This window comes from Nothoprocta perdicaria, unplaced genomic scaffold (genome assembly GCF_003342845.1).
Source record: "Nothoprocta perdicaria isolate Ctin4 unplaced genomic scaffold, notPer1 scaffold_59, whole genome shotgun sequence".
Lineage (NCBI taxonomy): Eukaryota > Metazoa > Chordata > Aves > Tinamiformes > Tinamidae > Nothoprocta > Nothoprocta perdicaria.
The window spans coordinates 731,166-754,884 of record NW_020455854.1 but is presented as its reverse complement, the minus strand read 5'-3'; the positions used below and the strand labels follow the sequence as shown (position 1 = coordinate 754,884).

Here is a 23,719-nt window from a genome sequence, read left to right as displayed (position 1 = left end):
CTTCCCAACAAGCTGCAGTGACTGAAAGAGTTTCCATCAGAGGGGGACAGAGCTGGATGGAAGGGTAGATTGGGTTAAAGATGCTGAAATTCTGGGGGGAGAAAAATAGACCAAAAATGTATAGAAAGAGGCACAAATTGCAGCATAGTAACTATCAAGTGGTTCTGAGGGAAAGAAGAAAGATGAGGTGACCACGGACAAGAGAGTCATTAAAGATGTGCCGTGAAATTCCATACAAGGGAAGTTGCCAAGGTGAATTAAGCAATTGAAGGACAAGATAAGAAAAACTAAGAATATTTGTGATCATTCCGATCAGTCTCGCAATTTGGCCTTGCACTGTCTTGCAAGAATGATTTAATTCTTGGGAATGGTTTAGTTCTTATGATGTAAACCTTAAAATAATGGAAGTGCTTAGCGGTCACTTTTTAAAATTGCGTTGTTGTTCACGATCAGACATAAGTTTTTTCTTTCCAGTGCTGTGTTTTGGAGGGACAAGCTCTTAAACGATGTTGTTGTTTGGTTAAAAAGCAGTTGTTTCAGCTCATGTCCTTTGTCAGGGAAACTGCTCCTTTGCTGCRGAGTTGATTTTGAACAGCTGCTCTGATGACTCGAGGCTAGTCTGCTTTATGTGTTTACTTTGTTGATGTTGGTGTGTACACTTGTCCTTACATCCAATTTGCCTTCTAATGAGGGTACCTCTATACAGCTAACAACTGCAAAGCGCAAATAACTTTGTTTTTAATTAGGACTAAAACGACACTGTGTCGCACACAGTACTAATGATGTGCGATAAAACATCTTAGTGACTCCGAGCTGCTCCTCCTTGAAAACCGTAAGGAAATCCAAAATCCAACATTTTGTCGGGTTGGCATTTGGGTGTTCCAGCCAGGCAAAGCACTCCCTTCAGCTGGCTTCCTGAAGGTTGGATTTTTACTTCTTCCTCTCGGGGTTTGCCTCTGGCAGGCAAAAGGAGAGCAGGGCAGCTGGAGAACGAGTTGAATGGTTTGGTAAACTGACRTGTGCAGAGATTGAGGAGTGACTCAGCTGAGGAGCAAGAAGCAGGAGAAAATGCTGAGTGTCTTTCAGGATCTTTAGCAGGTGGAGATACAAATCACTGACTGGGAACTGATAGTGGGCACATTTGGGCACGCTGAGCTCCTACTAGCAAAGAAAGTGTTTATCTCTGGATCAGGAAGGGGGAAGCCTTGCTGGAAGATATTCTTTGGCCAAATGCAAGCAAATTACAGGGTTGAGGTACGATTGACCTAAATGCAGTGGCCTGGGATTATGTGAGAGATTGGAGCATGAGATATAATAGTCTGTTCAGGAGTATAAACCAATAAGAAAACCTTTCTTGTTGTTTCTGCCACCTTCTTTTGGTCAAAAGAAAACTAGAAGTAAAGTTAAAGGGTGGTATTTGTGCCCTCTCAGTTTCTTATCTTTGGTACAATGTTTTGTCTAAAGGCTTGCAATAAAACCATTTATTAGTCAATGTGTTACCCTGTATTATTGTTAYTTGTGTCGCATCGGTGACTGCACTTCCTAAAAGATCTTGGAATTCCTGTCACAGGGAGCTGTGCTCACGTGGTGGCAATAGTGGCGCTTATGTAAAGATGCACCTTGATGCACCTCAGAGATTCTTATGACCTGTGCAAAGTTTGTAGACAAATRTTTTAGTGAGTTTTTGTTATGTTTTTCTTACCTGTGTTTCTGTTTTAACTTGTAGATTTTGGATCTTTGTTTGACTTGGAAAATGATCTTCCCGATGAGCTGATCCCCAATGGCGAGTTGGGCATTTTAAACAACAGTGGGAGCCTTGTTCCGGATGCAGCTTCCAAACACAAGCAACTTTCTGAACTGCTGAGGGGAGGCACCGGCTCTTCCTTAAACCCAGGAATTGGAAATGTGAACTCAAATAGCCCTGTCCAGCAGGGAGTTGGTAACCAAGTTCAAGGGCAGCCGAACAGTGCAAATATCGGCAATCTGGGTGCTATGGGTAAGAGCCCTTTAAACCAGGGAGACTCTTCTGCTTCAGGCCTGGCGAAGCAAGCGGCCAGCACCTCTGGACCTACCACCCCTGCATCGCAAACCCTGAACTCTCAAGCACAAAAACAAGTGGGGATGGTGACGAGCAGCCCTGCAACATCACAGACTGGACCTGGGATATGTATGAATACTAATTTCGGTCAGACACACCAGAGCCTTCTCAACAGTAATTCTGGTCACAGTTTAATGAATCAACCTCAGCAAGGACAAGGGCAGGTAATGAATGGATCTCTTGGGGCAGCTGGAAGAGGAAGGGGAGCAGGAATGCAATATTCTGCCCCTGCCATGCAGGGGAATGCAGGCAGTGTGCTGGCAGAGACTTTAACCCAAGTATCTCCACAGATGGCTGGTCACACCGGACTGAACACAGCACAGACAGGAGCAATGGCAAAAGTATGTACATATAATTTAATCTATTCTTGTCCACTTAGATGTTTAGCAAACTGTGTAGACACTTTCGTGGAATAAAATGAGAATGTATGCTTTCCTGAGTCTGTAGTTACCAGTTATAGTCACCAGGGATACCATAAAAGCAAGTTAATAGAAGCAGTATTTCTCACATAACCGGAAACGGAAGTACTCTTTTAAAAAAAAAAATCCTTTATAAAAGTTGGATAGTATCTTGGTAGAGTCAATTGGGAGAGTAGCCTAATCCTTCAAAAACGGAACAAGTGATTACTTCTGTGCAGGATCTTATTTTAGGAGTTTGGCAACTGCACCTTCTAAAGTAATATGAAATCTGTTAGAGAAAAGTGCCTAGATTGAATAAGGAGAGGTAACAATTTTTTTTTTTTTTTTGTTACATATCACTGTAAACAAACATTCAGTGCATGTTTTTGAGATGCAGAGGATCTGATCTGAAAATGTTGAATTTCATTTAGATTCCTTGACTAATAAAGTCTAGGAAGGGCAGTATTTGTGCAAGAGTCCAACTCAGTGGTCCTTGCAGATTGCGGGGGAGAATATATTTTATCTGGAAGCAGGTATCTGCTTTATCTGGAAGCAGGTATTTCTGTGTTGGGGCACTGATCTGCTGCTGGCATCATAGACCATGGTTGTCAGGTCTTGACATTCCTGGTGTGAGATGAGGGAAATGTTCTGGGCCCTGCTCCTCTTGGCTTTTGGCTGGACAGCCCTACGCTCATGTCTTGTGCTGCTCTAGTCCTGTTCCCTCCTAGAATTTGAGTATGGCAAAAACACACTCTTCTGATACGCAGAAAAAGATAGTTTTATCCATCTAGAAAAAGACTCTGATCTTTATCTTTTCATGTCTGACCGTTTTCATGTTAATTTGTGGACATGTAAGTGTTAATTCACTGTGTTAGCAATTCGAGAAAAAGCTACACTGCCTGGCATTAAAACAAGCCAAGTATAAATCACGTTCTTTTAAGAAAAGTGAACGTCACTGGAGTCCATTTTAATTTTTGAAACTAAAAATATAAAAAGCCTTCTCTTGGAGTCTGAAAAGGGATGCCTTTGGTTTAGGAAGAAATGTTCTATGATCTGGATAAAGGTAATAGAACATGGAAGTGAGTGTAGCTGTTTGTAGCTTCTGAATGCAACCAGATTTGCTCTGTGGAGGGATTTGTTGTTTCGCAGAAAGAAATAAGCCTCCCTTTCATCCATTTTTTCTTTGAAATATGTATAAAGAGTGTCAAATTGTAGTTATCTGGCTTATTTCCATTAGTTTATATATTTCTGAGCTCTTCAGAATAGATTGTCTCTAGCTACTACACAGCTACGTGGTAAAACTATAGGTTTGTCTATGTCTTTTAAAATAGGATTACCCTAAAGCAATGGGACTTGCCTGAGGCCTCCATCTGAAGGAGTGTGTGCAGTTCTGGACAGGGATGGGTCTGTGATATTTRGGCACTTTTTTGAATGAAACCAATTCCCTAGTGAGGAAAAGGCAAACACGCAAATTCCATTTTCAGTGTCTTTGGTCTTAGCCTGAAGCCAGCTGCAAATGGTATTCGAAAATGCCCCAGCCAAGGAGGACAGCCTGGACTTTCTCATTTAGCACGTGTTCAGGAAGCAAAGTAAATGGTAAAAAGGAGTAGATTGGACAAGAATAGTGGAAGTTCTCCTGGTGTATTAATCATTGAAGTTTRTCCTCATGTGCAATATTGTGCTCAGCACTGGTGATGCATTTCCAAAAGGAATAAAAATAATGCATTTTGAAGCACACTTCAGAAGTTCTTGGAACCAAAGTTGGTTGTGGCTGAAGGGACTAGAACTATTTAATGGCAGAGCCTAAGTGATAAAATAGTGTTTGTGTGAAGGTGCTAGCACTTGAAAACTTGGCAATCTTGAGCCAAATTTTCCAGGGCTCTGTCCCATACTAAGGGAGAGGAAGTTTAAGAGCTTTATCAAAAAAAAAAAAAAAAAAAAAGGTGTTTACATCTTAGCCTACATCTTTTAGTGAAAATGCAAGTGAACAAATTGTTTTGTATTTCTGTTTTGGAAAAAGCAACTTCCCCCTAGTAGAAGTGTTCTGTTCTGTTTTTGCCATTTCTGTAAGTGCCATTTGGCTTTTAAAATGCTCCTTTAATGGGCATTTGAGGATCCCCTTCCAGCTTCTTCCCATCCCCTAGTTTGTTGTTTTAATGGGATCGTCAAGGTGGTTGATTGATAGCTTTTTTTCCTTATTGCTGTTCTAGTTTTGATGAAAGGAGAATTTTTAAGAACAGCAAATAAACATTTTGATTTGTGTTGCTAACTTAATTTCATYGTTAACACGGTTCTTCTGAAAGGGAAATTGTTACCAAAGGAAAATGTGAGTTTAGTTTTTCACCTCCTGTTCCCTGGTGACCAGGAAAAAAAAAAAAAGGAAGAAAAAAGAAAAACCTTAAAATTGTGCAGAAGTGTATTAAAAATAGAGGGGTTGATCTACCTAATAGTAAGGGTGCATAGCATGACTAAACTCTTTAACGTGTAGCTGCCATCCTGCTCTAGAACAGTATCAAGGCTGGGAGCAACTTATTTTGTTAGTAACTCTAACAATATATCCCAAAGGGAGCAAGTATGAAATAAAAATGCAAGGGTAAAAWATATTAAAGAACCTTTTAAACCGAGACTTTCTCATTTGATTTAAAGTAAATGACTTGCATCTCGGTTTATAGTGAGTTATCATGAATTACAATGATTGCAATGAATTTAGAATTTTTTTCTTCTACTTTCGTCTTTGTTGGGATTGTCCAAGACCCTGATAGCTAGATAAAATTCTAGTTCCTCCACTTTATGAGTTTGTTGACAAACGTCTAAACATAATCAGTGTTTTGAAATGAGTGCTCTTGCATATCCAAGTTGTCTCTTGAAATCCCTATAGTGAAAGCTTTCTAATTACCAGTGTATTTAAACCCCACTGATTCCTAGAGCAGTGCAGGTTGCAGAGGGCCTTGGCACAGGTGATTCCTCACAGAGGCCCTTTTGGGTGCTGAGCAGCTGCTCCTTGCTCTGTCTCGCCTACCTATGTGTCATCATTCACTGGTGAGGAAGCAAATCAGCCTTTAAGGTCGATAAATTGGGAGAAAAGGTTTGTTGGTTTTTTGAACATAGTTCGGATAATGACAACATTATTGATTTTCAGTTAAATGTCTTTTTTTTTTTTTTTGTGGTATTCAAATAACTTCATTGCTAGTATTTTGAGAACCCTGAAAGAAAATATTTAAATTGATAAGATCTGGAACTTGCTTGGCAAGGACAAGCTGATAGAAAAGCTGATTCAGTTGGTTAGTCTTCCAGTGTAATATTTCCAGAAAAAGAACTAATTGTAATGAGTTTAGATACAGAGATCTCTGTATTGTTTAAAAGTACTCTGTTTTCTTAACTTGTATATTTGTGTGTGTCGATTATTTATCCAGGTAGTTAGCACAGAGTGGAATTGCCACCAAAATCCTACAGGTTCCAAAAATCAGTGACCATGCCAAAATAAGGTCTGATGTCCTGGATTTCTGCATATTAATTTAGAATAATCCTCTTCTCTTAATCCTGTTAGGCTAATTCATTTGTCACATTGTGCTTTTTTTCACCTTCACATCAAAATAGCTGCCAAACTGTGCATGTTGCAATGGGAAAAGCTTCTGAAGGTGTAGGCTAAAGAGAAGGAGGAACTCTGTCCAGAAGTTAACTTTTATTTCCCCCAAAGATCCCCTGAAACCTCTTTCTTTGTATATGTATATCTACTAAGGATAGTCTTATTTTGTATTGCTGAGGATTTAAATGCCCTGATTTTTGGTATTTGCTGGCTCTAAGCAAGGTATATGTATTGCATGTGTCTTTGGCAGGCGTATGCGTAGTTCTGCTCCATGTCGTTATTCGCCCAGTGATGTTTCCATGTTGGATATTAATCTTGAGTAAATTGAATAAGATAATGAGTAAACTGCTGTGAAGAGCAAGAGTTGGTTTCCTCCTTTGTGGATACAAGACTTGAGCTGTGTATGTAGTTATGTCGCTTGGGTCTGTGTTTTGAGGAATCCGTAGTAAAGAAAGCTTGTGATGAGAGAGAATAAAGCAAATTATTTGAACAGATTTCCCAGTTGGTCTTGCTAAGTAGCAGGCTTAGCTGTAGAAGACTTGCTGATTGTGAATTAAGTCAGCTGAAGATATCCTTACTCCATTGCAATTCTGTGTGTTTTAGCAGACTGCTGCTGCTGCTCGGTTCTCTAGTGACTTCCAATCTGCCTGGATCCACTTGAATTGCTTTAACGTGACTTGCAGTTAATTTGCTTCTCATCCTCTTAAGTTGTTGGTGCTCAGCTGCCAAGCTGGCTGGCTGTGTGCAGGCCGTGCCTCCAGCCATCGCAGCCTGCCAGCTCCCGTCGTACCCCAGACGTCGCCACTTCCCGATTTCCATGGACTCTTACATACAGAACAGCAAAACTCACTGTATTGTACTAAAATTAAAATAGCTGAGTGCAGGTTTTTTGACCATGTCAAGTGTCACTCCACAGATGAGTTTCCTTTGATACATCAAAGAGTTTTGGTGAGTTGAATCGCTCATTCACCACAACCGTTACTCTTGGCACCTAAAATTGAGRTGTTTCCTATTTCTAGTACATCGGAGTTATTTATTAAGTTTGAATTGTACTCAGTGAAGATCTTTGAATCGGTTTCTAATGCCGTAAGYTAAAATCATTTATGAAATGGAGTACTTGGCCTTTGGTGGGGGGCAAACCACCGCTTGGTTTCCTCTCCATTTTACTTGCGACTTGGACAGTTAAAAAGCCCCTTCTTGTAAGCTGAGATTGGCTTGTTGTCCAGKTGACAAAAATAAAAAATTTTATGGCATCTTTTCAAAGTAGAATTATGCCATTATATTTGATTGCAGTAACGCATCACAAACGTGAAATACTTTGTCACCAACTTTAAATCACGTTGGTTAGTGTCTCATAATTCTTCGATTTATCTTGCTCTTGCAACAGTTTTTATTTCTAAGTGGTGTATTTGGAAGAAGCTGCAGATGCACCAGTTCTTCAGAAGTCACAGACTAAAAGCAAGATTGCCAGTCATGTTTATGAAAATGTTAGAAAGAATTTTCAAGTCTTTACTGACAGACAAGACTGAAATAGTTCATTCTTATTTTCAGGTTGTTTTCAAATACCTACCTGCTTTATTTATTTATTTTTAAAACACATTAGACATATGACTCATGTTGAGAAAAAGGAAGGTCTACATGTTTGAACAAAGTGCCTGCTTACTTAGAAATGTCTTTATCCTAGTAATTTATCTAAAAAAAGTGTCATCACATCTATAGAACAGGAACCTTTCTGTTGATAAGATTTTCTGGTTGGTCTAAAGACTTCTTGCCTAAAGCTAAATTTAGTGTTTGTACTTGACCGTGAGCTGTGAATATATTGTGAATCCTGTATTTAGAGGTATATACAGAAATATGTCAGAAAAAACAATATTATGACATGTAAATTAAATGGTGTTGCATTTTCATAGAAAATGGGCAATTGAAGAAAATTTGAAAGTATGTATCATGGTATTCTCTTGACCTAGCTAAGACTATGGAGTGGATGAGTGAGAAGATTCTCCTTCCATAGTTTGTGCAAGTGAAAATACTTTATTAAAATGAGTTGATAATCTCTGCTCAGATGAAAAATAAGATGAATTTTGAAAACTGTGCTCTGAAATTTTGATATCTCTTCACTTAGCTAGCTAGGGGCTAGAGATTTGACACAAGCAACACTATATCTGTTCAAATTTACTTAGCAGCCAGCAGTTTTTTTTTTTCCACTCTAAATGCTTCAAAACTTGTTTAGTAGTGCCTCCATGTTAGCATGAACCATAATTAATATTAAGCACATTAAATGTAGGAGCAAAACATCCTTGTTACCAGGATCCATCTATGAAACAGCCTTATGGAGGCAGCTGGTAAGAAACCTCTCTAAGAAATGCTGCTGTGGAGGAAGAGCACAAAAAACATCAATCAAATTGACAAATAAAATAAATAACTTTTCCAGTAGGGGGATCTTTGGTGCTGTGGAAGTGGATAGAAGTAGTTAGACATCATGAGCCTGACAAGAAGATTTGCCCTTGGAATAAGCCATCTTTAAGCAGTGTACATACAGTACATTGGCTCGGCAAGTCATWGGGATGCAACTGCTTCCTTGATTTGGTAGTGTACATCTTTGGTCAAAATACATTCTAATAATAAATTTCTGTATAATACCATAGCTGCTGTGTGGCTGCTTTTGACAGGCTCTGTGTTTGCAGGCCTAGTTTGCCTTGCTGGTCGATGTTAAGGTGGTTACCTGTTAATACCCTATCTTGACAGCATTGCATGAGCTGCTGAATCTGTCATTATGGGAGAGAAAGTTCGTGCAGAAAGACTGAAGATCTCTAGGTATTTCTTCAAGTTAATGTAGTTTTTCAAAATAAACATATTTGACAATTGTTTTTCTAAATGATTTTTCAATTCTAAGTAAATTCTAAATAAAATAATTATCTTAGAAATAGAATCCTTCCCTTCATGTATCCACTCTTTAGGATTTGTGTCTGCCAAGGTGTGTATGTACTGTAAAAAGAGTAGACTCAGTACCTCTTTTCATTGTATTTTTGAGACTTCTTTCCTGCTGCTGTTGATCTCAAGAGCACGATTGCCGTTTACCCACATGGATAGAATGGCCCAGACTCTTTGTTAATGTGAGTTTAGCCACCCTATGGAAGATAAATGTGGAAAATAAACCTCCTAAGTAATGCCACTCTTTCAAAACAGGCTATTGCTTTTAATTATCAACTTTTGGAGCCTGGCTTGCACTCCTGTTACTGAGCTGTCTCCAGTAAGCTATGGGAACCTATAGGAATGATTTGGAGGGAAAAACATTTGAACTGGATTCTTGCATAATAAGATTCTGTTTTGCTGTGATGGTAACGAGTGTTTTAGTACCTACTAATGCCTCCTGTTAGTAAACTCATAAAGATGTTGGTGCCTGAGCATGCAGCCAYCCGTGTGGAGAGGCACCTCTTAATTGAACGTTAAACTCTTTCAAATTTGTTTCAAGTGTTTTTGAATAGGATTGATTTCAGATTACATTTGAATTCTCACGTGTTGTATTATTTGTGTTTCTTTTAAGGCAACTGGGTTGTTTAATGCAAGTGGTCATGCTTATATTAATTCAGGGATTCTATTTTATTAAGTAATGTTAATTATGAATAAAAATAAATCACATGTATCGTGCAGAGCACAGGCAGTTGGATCCCTGTTAAACTGCTTATTGTTTTCTTGCAAAATACTTTGATAGACTTAATCTCATATTGCATGGTATAGGAATAGTAGTGTTGTGCATCTCGTCCTTCTCTGCAGCATTTTTATCCGTCACAATGAAATCTATTTGAGTCTACCAGTCTGAGCTAACTTGGATGCCTAGAGATGAATTGGGAAGAAAATAAATACATTAGAGATGTTTGATTTCTAGTGGTGGCAWCGCTGTAGYGATGAAAAGCTTTGCAAACATYAAAAAACACYGTTAAAAAGGATGTTTTAGTGTTTYTTCTTGTTTGTTTGAACTTTGACCTAATAGCAAATAGATTTTCTTCATGAAACAAACCTTTGAAACCTCTTTTAACTGTTAATTTGGGCATGGTTTTGACAAACTTCATATTCTGTGTTTATGTAGTAAGACAGCTATAAGCTTATTTATCCGAACAAAGACTATTTTTCCATTTGGCAGTCAAAAACTCTGGATTTGAATTTGATTTTTGATTTGAATACGTTAATCAATTGTAGCTAATTTTTCAGYAAAACCTTCCAGGTTTTGTTTTCAGAGATTACACTTCCTACAGAGTAGACCTTCTGAGCTCTGTGCTTGATTCATAAGCAGATGCACAGCAATGAAAAGTGCCAAAGTTACTTTAATTCTTCCTATAGTATTTCCGTTTTTGTCAAGGGCTGGGCCTTCACAGACTCTCTTTCCCCTCCTACCCTACCTAAAGAAGAAAGTTTGGAGACATTTTCTTTCTTCATTCCTATACACAGTGCATGCAGGCAAGTTTCCTGATGGGGCAAGCTTTCTAGTTAAACTAACTTTCTAGTTAAATTTACTTAAAGCTTTTGCCCTTCATATAGCCAATAATTCATAACAATTCTTTTTTCCAAACTCATCTTTTGAATTTTAGTAATAGGAAAGTAGACTTGTTTCCTTGGAATACTTAAATTTGTCCTTTGACCTCTGTAAAATGCTTGGAAGGAGTTTTCAAATTTTATTGCAAGCAGTAATAAAATAACTGGCTTTTTCTTAATGAGATTTTTAAATTTTATTTCTAGCTTTAGTAAAACTTTGGTTTTGCAAGGATGACATAAACTACAGTTATTCCTTACACTCTGTTTTTATTTTACATGAGTTTACTACTGAACAGCAAGATACTGAAAGCTTCAAATCTTTCTTTAGGCTTTTTTACAGCGGTTAGCCCAAGAGGTAGAGGATGGAGGCCATCAAGACAAGATATGCTCCTCTGAACATGAAAACCAGGTCATGGTTTAGTTATTCTCCAAAAATTATTCCTGAAAAGCCATTTATTTATTTATTTACTTGCTTTAAAGGCAGACTTGTTGCTCACTGACTTTAGAAGTGAATTCAAGTGATGTTTTTATCAAACTGCCAGATCTGCCTTATTGATTAGGACCTTTCACCTAAACTAAGGCACTATATTAGGATAGCCTCTGTAGCTGCTGTCTTGGCACCTAAACTGGATTCACTCCCTTTTTTAATTTTTTTTTTTGCTAATACCACTGGCTTTCTGCCATGCAGTGATTAATCCTTTCCTTTGCTTCTCCATCTGTCCTTTTAGCATATATATTCCAAGCACCATGGTGACTTCCTTACTATAGGATGAAATAGCAATAAGCCAAGGCCAACTTACAGATACAAGATGGTGCCAACCTGGTGCGGAAAGCCTATTTTTTCTCCCTTCCCAAACCAACATAACTTCCACCCAGGCCTGTCTTTTCCACTTTGCAGTGAGCCTTAATCAGCTAGGTGGACCTTGTTTCGTGTTACTGATTTGTGCTTCATACCAGAGGGAGATAAGAGTCCAAAGGGCGAAGTCCTGGCCGGGCGCCTGCCTGGAAGGACGCGCTTCGCCCCGCACGGCCAAGCGGGGCGGTTGATTGGAGCGGGGGCAATAACACCCGTGAACTTGGGAGGATTTAACTGTGCRTGGTTGATGCCACATCATGGTAACGGTGAAACTGGTGTGTTTAACTCCTCTGGGAATCTGTAGTGAAGCAGTGCAGATAGCAAAGCATAGGTCTCCGTCTCTGTTACAGAGCTACTGCTCTGGATGAAGGCAAATGAGCTGTGTGAAAGTAGTTCTGTCCTCATCTTATTCCTTACTAACAGTATTCAACATAGCTGATAAATCAGTTTTAAGCACCTGATGTTCCCATGTTACTTAGAGCAGATCTGTGTTTGCATTYGTATACTTTAATTGATGAATCATGGACCTCTGAGGTGCCCGAATGCTTGATTTCCTTATGAGAAAGAGTTGAGCAGAAAATGATGGAAACTGAGCAAGGTGACACCTCTTTTGGTAAGAAAACTGTTTCAATGAATGGGAAAWATGAAGCTTGACACATGGTATCAAACATGTTGGAAGCCCAGATGTGGAATGATAATTTGGGCACCAGGGCTTTGGAAGCTTAGTCTAGTAGTGGAGTAAGAAGTGAGTGGATTTGGTGAGAGCCCCAAAGAGGAAAGCCAAGGTAGCCTGGAGGAGCCCCTCCTGCAGGGGCTTGGGTCAGTGATGGCCCGTGGGCATCAGCCAAACGTACCGTATGTTTCTATCAACCGTTTGTGTTCATGCCAAACCCTTGGGAGATTTCTAGGATCTGCAGCTGAGGATGGGAAGTAGAAAATAGCCATTTCACATCGGTTCAGCTGTTTATAATTTTAAAAAGGGGTCTYTAACTTCCTGGTGCTGAACTTTGATGAAGCAGGTGAGATGCTGAGTTGCAATAATTGTGGAATTGCTGGATTATTGTCTTGGAAGAGACTTGTGTGTAAGGCACAGTCACTGTGCTGGGGATTACGGTGTAACCTTGAAGTTGCAGCTCAAGGTTTGAGAAAAYTGAATTGTAGCTAAAGGTAGCGTTTGAAAGGTGAAACTAGTTCAACAGTTACAGAGTTATTTCATACTGGCTTGTTGCACTGATAGAATAGGAGAAAGCAGAAGGTGTTTTTTTATTCTTATTATTCCTCATACAGGATTGAGGAAAGCAGTCCTGTGAGATGGGACATTTTATGAGAGCAGTTGCTGCTGTTGAACAGGCTTTTACGTGTACAACTCTTCAACACTACGAGGAGAGTTTGTGATGATCTAGCCTTTTATCAAAACAGATCCTATCCAGGATGCCCCTCTTCTCCCCTCTTTCCCTGATCCTAACACTTTGTTGTGTTCTCTGGAACAAAAGTCTAATGATTAATCTGAGGCTTGGCATTAAGATTGGCTTCAACTTTTGTAGCATAGACTAAATCCAGAATAATATAAGCATGGCAGTGACTGACTAAAAGGCCATCTTTCTGTCTTCCTGCTATATTTTCCCATCTTCAGAGGTATAGGAAGAGATTGTGAGGTGGGTAAGAAAGGTGATGTCACTTTTTGCAATTGCCAAAACTAAAGGCAGAACAGTAGCAACACGTTGGCTGTGCAGGGTTTGTGCTTTCCTCGCGCTGGCCCTTCAGCAACTGTGGTACTTTATTACGKCCCAGAGGTTTCTAAACTGATTCCTACGGTGCCTTCCTCCCCTCRTCGTGTCCTCATGTGATCTTTGTGCTGTGCTGAGAGGACCAGGCGAGTGATGTCGGTGGCGGCACAGAGCCCCGGGTGGCAGCTGTGACCTGCGCCGGGCGATGGCTGAGCCCTCCGGCCTTTGCTAGGAGGCAACGTTAATTTGAGTGTCATTATCTACATGTCCATCTATCTACTGGGCAATCTCAGGAACTTAATTATTGGCATGACCTTTATCCAAAAGAGCTGGGATTGGCCAGTGGGCTCTAGATGGATGAAGGGCTGGATGGAGGAGGCTGCGATATCTGATACAGGRTTTAGGTCCTCTTCTGCACTTCTGCTCTCCCAGATTTTGGTAGTTCTCCCTGACTTTGATTAATGACTTAGCAGGCTGATCTAGGTCTAGTATCACTTTGCTTGCTGAGATGAGTGTTCTCACTTTTTTTGTGTGTACTCTGTAGACAGATGGGAGCTTTTGATTCACTTTCTGTCATTAGGTTCCTTTGTAAAGAGAAAAACCTCTCATTACTTATCATGACCTCTCTAGCATAGARTCATAGGCTGTGGTTAATTCCTATTTATAAGTAGAAACACATAACTATTTAGTGTTTTTTATTTTAAATGAATACAACTTTAAGTTCAGAGTGACTTCCTCACGTAAATCCTTTATTCTTTATTTTGTTCTTGTTGTTTGGGAGGTGGGGAGGCAGGGGGGGAAGTTATTTAACTTGAGATTTTACCTGTTAGTCTATCTTTGCTAAATGGAAACCTTCATTTGCCACCTTTCCATTCCCACAACTGGTACTTTGGGGTAATTTAATTCTTTTTTAAGACAAACTAAATAAATTGAGCTTCTTTAGTCTGAATTGTAGGGTATACCTTTTAGTCCTGTAAATTTTTCAGGCTTCTGCTCTGAATCTGTCATTTTTACGTCTCTTTTTTGAAGATTTAATACCATGTGATTGTCRTCATTACACTAGCATGAGCTTCAAGCCAAAAGCCTAAAGATGCTTTTAGGCTTTACACTCACCCAGGGTTCTCTTTCTGCCTCCCACCGTTGTCTGGAGGGCTTGGCTTGGTTGTTCGAGCTCTTCCAATGATGGTCTAGTCAAGCTTGTCTAACTTGCTGCCTTTTGCTAAGACTGTTTGCTAGTTGAGCAAAACTGCTTGTTACTGAATTGAATATTAATGGTAGCTTTATTGCTTTATTATTAGTTTATGGGATTGGATGATAATCAGATTACTTTATACCAAGCTTATTCTCCACTGAAGGCATGCTGCTTTGAGTTCTTGGAYTGCCGTGTCAACCTTGTAGTATTTTATCTGCTGTCAGGTTAGGCCGCATCTGTGGGTGGTTGTGTGTAGAGAGGTGCTTTTTTTTTTTCTCCCCCCACTACTTTCCCAGAATAACCTTCTAGTTTTCTGTAGAACAAGCAGTGCTCCAAGACTTGAGGAGAATGACTGCTCTGGACCCACTGATCATAACAACATGTGCAGCATTGATGTTGTTTGACTGTATGAAGGCAACAATGACCTAAAAGCAGCAGTGGTGTCACTACTAGATGCTGCTCCTGGTTGTGTCTTAGTGCTTCTCAGCGAGGGTGACTCTTGCAGAAAAATTGATAGCAGCCTCGGACTCCCCTGACATTTAATTTACTATGTTTGGAAACTCCAGTGGGAAGGATGTGTTAGAGCAGGAGAGATCAGAATTACCTGCAGGAAAATGGGTTGTAAAGAGCAGAAATACATATAATTGTGAGGTTTGTGGCAGCATCTTAGAGGGAAAGCTAAAAAGGGGATTGTGAAGAAGCACCTTGTAGCAGTCAATGATTTTTGCAGCATGTTTGTATTGGTTGCATGTCTTGGAAGACTGAGAGGGATATGTGGCAATGAAGTAGGGCTAAATACTGGCTGAGCGAACTGGTTGTAGTGGCAGGACTCAAGGGATAGTTAATAAAAACTTAAGAGTAGAGCAGGACGGAGCAGGGTTTATTAACGGCCTGGGAGATGAGTGTTACAAACAGGGAGCAGCTCTGTGGTGCTGGGCTCCAGGAAGAAGTGCTGTGGTTTGTGTGCGGCGATAAAGGAAAGAGGAGAGGAAGTTATAGAAGAAAAGAAACTTGATAATGCTGAGATCCAGTCTGGTACCAAGCTATGTTTAAATTAGATTACTGAAGTTCTCATTTCTGTGCTATCAACTACAAATTTCACCATCACAAAAGGTACTGAGATTTGGTCTGTATTTGGTCACAGATTTGGTCTGTAATATGTGAATCTGCAGGAAGTGGAGGAAACTGAATTCTGGGCTCAAAATAACTGCTATCAGAACCATTCTGCTCTGAGAAATAGCTGAAAAGCAGAACCAACCGCCTCCCACGCCTGCCTCCCAGAGCACGGCAGCGCGAGGTGCCTTGCGTTGTCCTTGTCTGCCAAACAAAGGTTGCGAGTTGAGTTGTTTTCAACTTCTAAGTTTGCACCCTGCTTGGCTTGTGAGGACTGAATGAAATTATCTGTTTCTATCCACACTCAGTAACAGATACTGGTATCTTAGAGAGTTGCCATAGCAATAAGAAAGGGGCACAGAGTCTGGTTATCTTTCTGGGATAGCAGAATTACCAGATTAAAAGCCTCTTTCCCTTAAGGAACAGTAGCATGAATGCTTTGCTGAGAACTGTTTTACAGTATAAATACCTGATTGAAATCATGCTTGTTAACTCTTACATACTTGTTACTCTTGACTTCTGCCCTTAACTTGCAGTTTTTGAGCTAGTGTGGCTTCCATCCCTTCTCAGTCTGTCTTGCTGTGGTTGTTGGAACAGTCAGGTAGCAAACATGCTGGTGGAAAGAGCACGAACTAAGGAGCTAGGAGGGAAGCTTTCTAGTTTTTTGGGGGCTAACTTCCCTCCATCAGCACTTGTTGCAGTTGTGACTGCAAACGACTTGTGAGGAATCAAGAGCTTGCAGGAAAGATGGAAGCATAAACATCAAGCGGGAGCCGCAGGAGAATGAGGTGGGACCCAGAGGAGATGGTTGCTGGTGTGGAGGAGTGGAGAACATGCCTCACAGAACGTGGCAGTTCCGCTGGAGAAGGGCGGTGGTGAAGTAACAACCAAGCTGGTAGGAAGAGGAGGCGAATCGATGACTAAATGAAAGAGGAAGAGGAGGCAGCGGTGAAAAGAGCATCCTTAGGATCCTAGGAATTGAATGGAAGCGAACTGGAACGTAACTGAAATTTTGAAATAGAAACATAGGGTAGATGGGTAGGAGAGAAGTTTTAGGCTTTTGTTGTGATGCTAATRCAGGGATACGTTGAAGCTGGAGTAGCCCTGTGGTACAGGCCCGTGGCCATTCATTGCTGGTGGGAAACGAAGGAGCTCTGCCAGACAGCCTGTTCGTTCTTTGCTTTCAGGAGGGTTAATTTAACAAACCAGGCACAACGTAAGTTTTTGTGGTGGCTCAGAGTCCCACAAGCAGATGACAGAGCTTATCAGGCTGCTAACTACTGTGTTCTTGCGTTGTAGGTGGGGTTTTTTTGATGTCTTGGAATTATCTAGTAATATTTCTGTGAATTAACCAATTTGGGGATCAAAGTTCTGTTGAGAAATATGAAAACAAAAATCTTCTGAGTGTCTTGCTTCCCCCTGCCTGCCCCCTCATTTCACACAGGAAAACCCTGATGGGGAGGCAGCTTGAAGGGCTCTTGGYGCTGAATTTGAACTTTCTGGTTTTCAGAAGCTTCAAGACTGGTGGTTTCAGTTTGCAGAATGAATGTGCGGTGCAAAATCTTTGCTACATAACAGTTCACTGGTTGTTCTTGCATTGTTGGGTGCCCTTCTTTTAGTGTCTGGAGAACTGAGCCGTGTTAAGGAGTCCAATTCTTAGAAGACAAAACAGTTGTTTACCTTTTTACTGCTACTGTGAGCAGTAATTCATCTTGTGTATTGTCTCTCCTGACTTCTACCTTTATATTTACTTAAAGCATTGCCACATAAGATGGGTCTTTCCATCTTTGCATGTTGTGGTTTTGTAGTTGTTTGAAGCCCATCTTTACCAAAAGGAAACAAAAAACCCCAGAACTTCGGCAGTCTGTTTCAGTGGCACTGATTTTCAAAAGTGAAGTGAGGGTTCAAGAGCATGTGTAAGGTTTACAGTGTTCCCACAGTATGTGCTGTTTGTTTTTAAAGCTGTGGACCAGTACAACTTAGCTGTGGGATCCATTCACTTCTATGAGCGTAGATGTATACATAAAAATACTCTGAACCAAAAGCAGCCTTTAAAAAATACAAGTTTTCAAATGGTAAGCTGACAAGTTTCTATTTGATTTGAAAGAGTCACAAGGCATTTCTTAAAGTTTCGGTCAAGTATCTATTAACTTAACCACTCGAGTAGGGAAACATTATCCTCCTCAAAACAGCTTGTAGAAAAAAAAAAAAAAAAAAAAAGTTGTATTTTTGCTTTTCTTTCTTTCTGCTGTTGTACTGAGCTCTGATGTGTTAGGAGATTTGCTGAGAAAGAAATACTAAAGGTAAATGACAAAGCAAGCGTTTTGGGGGTTGCAGTTACCTAGTGCTCTTTGGAAAATTACCCAGTTACCTCTTTGGAAAACTCTTTGAGTTGCGCGCGCTCAGGGCAGCTACCTTAGTAGGGCAGTGAAACAGTCTGTGCCRAGCCCTTCCTGCTGCTTCCCAGCCCATGTGTGAGTGGACAAGTGGGCTTCAGCTGCAAGCTCCAGGTAGGATTTTGTCCTCACCATTTCCTCCTTGTGGGTTTGGCCCAAGTGGAGCAGTGGAAATAATAAAAATAAAGCGTTAGATTTGAGAAACTTTTCTCTCCCCATTCCATCTCACTGCTGTGCTCTCATGATGGCGATGGTGGCTGCTCTAAGTAGAAGCATAGCAGTGCTAGCCAGTATAATCAGGACATTATTCAATTAAAAATCCCAAATCTGAAAGCAAATATAGAGAACAAGACAGAACAGGACTGAACAGAACAACAGGACTATTGTGTGGACAATAAAAATTTGTATTTGTGGATTTAGAGGTATGGGGAACCTGAGTAACAGCCACATAGCTAATGTTCCCATTTCTGTCTTTTGAAGGATTTAAAAATAGTCATTAGCTACTTTCTCAGAATTTCATCTTATTGTTGCAGAAGTTTTCTTCACTCTTCAAAATGAAATCTGAGAGATTGTCGTGGTGTTGGTTGGATTGTTACAGATGAGTCTTTCCTATACATTGAAACACATATGAAATAGTGGATTAAGCTACATGGGTAATTTTATTAAATGTTTTGCTCGTAATTGTGGAGCAAATCTGCATCTGTGTGTATGGACTAGGCATGGAGAGGCTGATTTCTCTGAGCACGGAGGGCTGGGATTACTTCAAGTTGTGCGAATTAACACTCTCAATTGCACCCGTCCTGCCTCTAGCTCACAAGTACTGAAAAGATCCTCGTTGATAGAGAAAATAGCAGGCAACAGTGTGTAGGTTTTTGTACAAAGCTACTATTCTAAAACGACTCTTCAAGCACAGGTGAATCCTTGCCTGTTGTATTTGTGATGCTTTGTATGGTGACATCTTTTTAGGAATGCTTTCTTTGCAGTGTTTTATTATTATTTATTTGTTTTTATTACTAGCTCTACCTCATTTTTGAATGTGTTACTTAGTTCAGCATTGAAACTATTGAGCTAGATGATGTAAAGCCTCTCTTGTATGCAGACGCTCCATCCAAAGTCATAAGCATTTCAGAAGTAGCCTGATCCATTCTTCAGTTTGTAGGACCTCCCATTTTTGTGGCAATTGGACCATTTTATTAAAAACTGCTTCCCACCACCTCATTTCACCCTGGTGGTGGTGGAGGGAAAAAGTCTTTTCTTAAAGTTTTGGGGAGTAGCTATTATGGGAAAAAAAAATGGCATTTACAGTTATATTCCAGTTTCTCATCAGATCAAGACATGTGTCCCAATTTAAAAAAAAAAAAAAAAAAAAAAAGAAAGGCAGGTTAACAGATGTGTTTTTTTAATAACAACAATATTTTTAATAAAAGCAATAACCAAGTATATGAATGCGTAGAGGGCCAGCTCCGCGCAAGCCCAGAGCGCGCTGCCGGAGGGGATGGCGCGCGCTCCAGCGATGCTTGGTCCCTATTTCCRTCCATACTCCATAATGGAGGGACTGGGAATGCAGGCGCTGACGAGCGTAGATGTTCTCTCCAGCCATGGAAATGGTCCTGGATTCCTGCCGTTAACAGAAGTGAAAAGCCCTGGAAAGCTTAGAGTGCTGCAGGCTGCAGCAAGGAAAACCAGGATTTAATATTCCAAATAAAGACKTCCTCGGTGTTTGAATTTTATACCTCGAGCAGACATGAGGTCTTCTAAAATTCTTCCAGTTGAAGAGGGGTAAAAAGCACAAACATAATCTGTCCCCTTGACTTTTTGTGCTGACTTCCTTTTTGCGGGTCYTGCTCTTAGTCATCCTCTTCAGAAGTGAATTCCTGATAATGTCCCTCTCCAAGGCCAATGTCCAGTGTGGTATTAACTGGCTAAAGTAATAGAGATGTCGCTGCTTTTCTTGGAAAACTGTTCTTCATGCTAAACGGCTTTTCTCTTAATTCAGTGCGAGCCTTGTTTCTGCCTGCAATTCTTAGGAAGTGTTGGGGTTGTCATTTGTCACAAATGTCAGTTGTAGAGATCCTTTTGTTTGTTCATATATTTTGATATGTGCAGGGAAAAACTAAGTAGATGACCATTTGTTGGGTGCTTGTATGTATTCCCCTCTCCTTCCATCTGATTTTGTGCACAGAATACACAAAATACAGGATTGAATGGTGGTTGTACTTTCCAAATTTTTTGAAGTGTTGGGAAAAAGTAGCCTTCTGTCAGTGCAGATTGAGAAGGGTAATCTTATGCTCTCTTTTTCATTTGCATGAAATTTTGTTGAGTTGCAAGGCTTTAGATACAGAGGAGATGCAAAAAGCCAAATATTTTWAAATGATTTTAAATTTGATTAATGTTACAAAATTGAGAATTGAATATTTAGCAATTTTAAGTGGAAGTTGGGCTCTATGAATACAGTGATGGGTACGTGACATATGTTTTGTTCTGGATCAAGAAAATGATAATAATTTCATTCATTCTCTTCCAGATGGGAATGACAGGTAACACTAGTCCCTTTGGGCAGCCTTTCAGTCAAACTGGAGGGCAGCAGATGGGAACTACAGGAGTGAATCCGCAGTTACCAACCAAGCCAGGCATGGCAAATAGTTTGTCTCCCTTTCCTACTGACATCAAGAATACTCCAGTCACCAGTGTGCCAAATATGGTGAGTTGTCTCATACTATTTCTTTTGCTTGTTATGTCTTCATAGGATGTTTTAAATGTATGAGTGACTGTCTTGCAACTTTATTGTACTTCTGACCTCCTCTGTGTGGTCCTTTAGACATCAGAGTTGCCCCRTGGTGCTTCCATACCACTTGAGGGAGCACATAGACAGTCTGTGAGTTGCATTTGAGCAGCAATTTAAATTGCCAAGCAGGCACTGTGGTGGATTGCAGGATTCCATTACATCCTCTCGTTTTGTCCTTCTGCACTTAGTTGCAAGCCAGTTTAAAATGTTTTCTCTCTGAGTGCTATTTGTAACATTCAACAACCGAAACGATTAGAATCTGTTTTGTATACATTGCAAACTTCCCTGAAAAGGCAAGGAGCACTCCCATATCTCCGTGATCTACTCCAGGAAGCACATCACATGGTTTTCAGTTCAGATTGCGCAAGCCATGCATGCAGCTCACAAACCTACAAGAATAGTGCTCATTAGTGTATCTCGCCCAAGCTTGTAATATTCTGTTTACTAGAGTTTTCCTTATAAAATGAAATTAAATATTCCCATTTGTCTCAGTTTGCCTGCGTATTAATCAAACTGCTTGTATTGTTTCTATGGAAACTGCAGCTTGTTGCGTTTTGTACATGAGAGCAGTTACTATAGAAACTTGTCAAACCTTCCATAAGATGCAAATTGCTTATTTTTTAATTTAACTAGAAAAACGGCTCTTTTTTGRCACAAGCTATGCCTATGTATGTCCTCCTAACAGTAGATTTGTTACCTACTTAAAGCTAATTGGGCAATTTGTGAGTGGGAATGGGAGATGATAAACCCAAGTTTCTTCTTTCTCCATAATTTATGAGGAACATTTCCTAAGTTTCCTTTGCTGACACTGAGAAATATTTATTTTATATGATCTTTTTATGATACGATGTTTTACTTTGTGTGATTTTTCTTTTGGAAGGAGCTGGTAACTGGAGTTAAGGCCATGTTATATTCAGACTGCCCCTTGTGCACATGCAGAATTGTGGGGAAAGACTTAGTGTAGTGATGAGGTAAAAGAAACAACTTTCAATTTCTTCAAGTTTGTCCAAAAGACAAAGAAAACAGAAACCTACTTTTCTAGTACTGTAAGTTGCAATTACTTTAAAATGTCAAAAACGTGAGCTGTCTTCTTRGAGGAGGAGAATCAAAACCATCTTTCTTTGTTTCTCAGATGCCAAAATTCTCAAATGTCCTGTACATCTTTTTCTCCCTCGAGCAAGTGCAGAGGGTAATGRCTGTTCCGGGTGATTGGCATCTGTGTTGTAGAGCCAGAAGATCTCAACTCTGCTTATGGCTCGCGTGGCAGATAGTAGGTTGTTTGCACTGCCTGATGGTGGAGCTGCAGGGAAAGATGCTCCTTTCATCTCTAAAAACTGAAATTTCCAACTAAACGTTTTTCTTGCAGAGTCAAGAAGTTTAAAGGAGATGTCAGAGTCGTTACATTTTGTCTTTTACTTGACGTAAGCGAGTAAAGAGGTAGTTAGTTGGTGGTAGTATATGTGTGACCAGATGCCATTTCTTCCATGGGGACTTTGCCTTATTCAGTACACAGGATGAATGGTGTCCTCTGACAGAGCAGACAGTCAACATCTTGTTCCACTACTCAGTGTTTGTCTTGTGGGCCTTATTTATTGTAGGGAATACTACATTTCACTCCACTAGTCTTTTCCAAGTGATCTTTTTGATGGAATTTCAGTGAAATGTGCATGTACTTTAAGTTTGGATGAGATGAGAAGAATTTGTTGACTTTAAACAAAATGCTCCTCAGGTGAGCTGTCTTAGGTCAAGTTACTTGCATTTCACTTGGGTCTGTGGCTCTTATGGAAGTGGTACCTCTACCTCAGCCTGGGTAGCTAGAATGTGACCCAGATGGTGCTTCTGAAAAGCGACGTGTTTGAGAGAGACAGTTCTCCAGAGCAGAGGTAAAGCGCTTTAGTCTTTAGGCCAGGCTTTCTTCCTTCATCCTTCATGTTGTTTTTGCCTACCTTGTGTTCAGAGCCCAGGCAATCATTTGATTTCACATGCTCGGCCTGCTGGAGAACGGCCTCCTTTCTTTCCCGAAGGGAGGAGGGTCTTTCAAGTAGTGTATTACACTACAGAAGTCTACCAGAAGTGAAACTATGGAGGATCAAAAGTTCAACCTGTGTCTATTACAAGAAAATGCTACATTTCTTTTAAAATGACCTTTAGCATTTTGCAAGTTGATTGGAACCACCTATCTTGACAAAACAGCCCTCACTGTGCTCCTTATCTTAGAGGTCCCCAAAGGTGCTGCTCCACGTGAGAGGCAAACCCATGTGAGTGAAACTGTGGCTAATGTATGGCCTAGGACAGGAAATCAGTTTCCATATGGACACTAAATACTTTCTTTGGTTGCCTCTAAGAATATGTAGATACTTGGAGACACCTAGAAAATACCTGGAGGAGAAAAAGGGAAGAATGACCATGAGGACCTCTTTTTTCTGAAAACACAGCATTGGAAAGGATCATTTAAATAAGCTTGTGTCTTCTGTCRTAACCTTAAATTGATGCTGTAGAAGTAAAGAAAACCAAGGATGTTTCTTAACCCATAATTTTCCAAGTGCTGTTGTGGCATTCATGTGACACCCCAGCCCCTAACCTGCAGTTTTCCCACTGCCATGGTCATTAACCATCCACTGACAGGCCGAGGAACCCTTGACTGCAGCAGCAGCAGTTTGTCCCTCCGTGTGCAGCATGAGGGACAAAACCCACCCTCTCCCTCCCCAGAATGGAAGTGGTTGTCAGCAGCTTAGGGCATCTTCCAGCCTTTCTCCCCAGGGTGACCTTACACCAGGCCTTGGGAAGCACAGCGGGCAGGAAGCCGCTGCTGCCTGCGTTTGGGTTAATCTCTTTAATTAGGAAAGCAGCAACAAACCTTATGGTATTAAAGCGATTAAAAGGTCAGCTTGAAGGTATTAGTGCTCAAGTCCAGCACGAGGAGTTATTTTTTTCCTAACTGTGTGGAGCGGGGCAACATATTAGTGGATGCTGGAGTTTTACCAGCCTTTTTTTTTTAAAGGTTGCTTCACTGAGCTTTGTAATGAATTGATGGCCCG

At 40.4% G+C, this 23,719-nt stretch overlaps 1 protein-coding gene across 3 annotated transcripts in view; it reads left to right on the top strand.

Moving 5' to 3' along the window:
• The first annotated feature begins 1,730 nt into the window (after positions 1 to 1,730).
• The window catches only part of CREBBP (CREB binding protein), a 71,868-nt gene continuing 49,879 nt past the window's right edge, over positions 1,731 to 23,719 (top strand). For 2 of the 3 annotated variants that reach the window (XM_026049000.1, XM_026048999.1), the window contains exons 1-3: positions 1,933 to 2,262; positions 2,389 to 2,439; positions 20,421 to 20,597. In XM_026049000.1, coding sequence (XP_025904785.1) covers positions 1,993 to 2,262; positions 2,389 to 2,439; positions 20,421 to 20,597 — 498 coding nt within the window. In that variant the 5' untranslated portion in view covers positions 1,933 to 1,992. Of the gene's footprint in view, positions 2,440 to 20,420; positions 20,598 to 23,719 lie in introns of all 3 variants that reach the window. The other variant, XM_026049001.1, reaches the window with a different exon arrangement.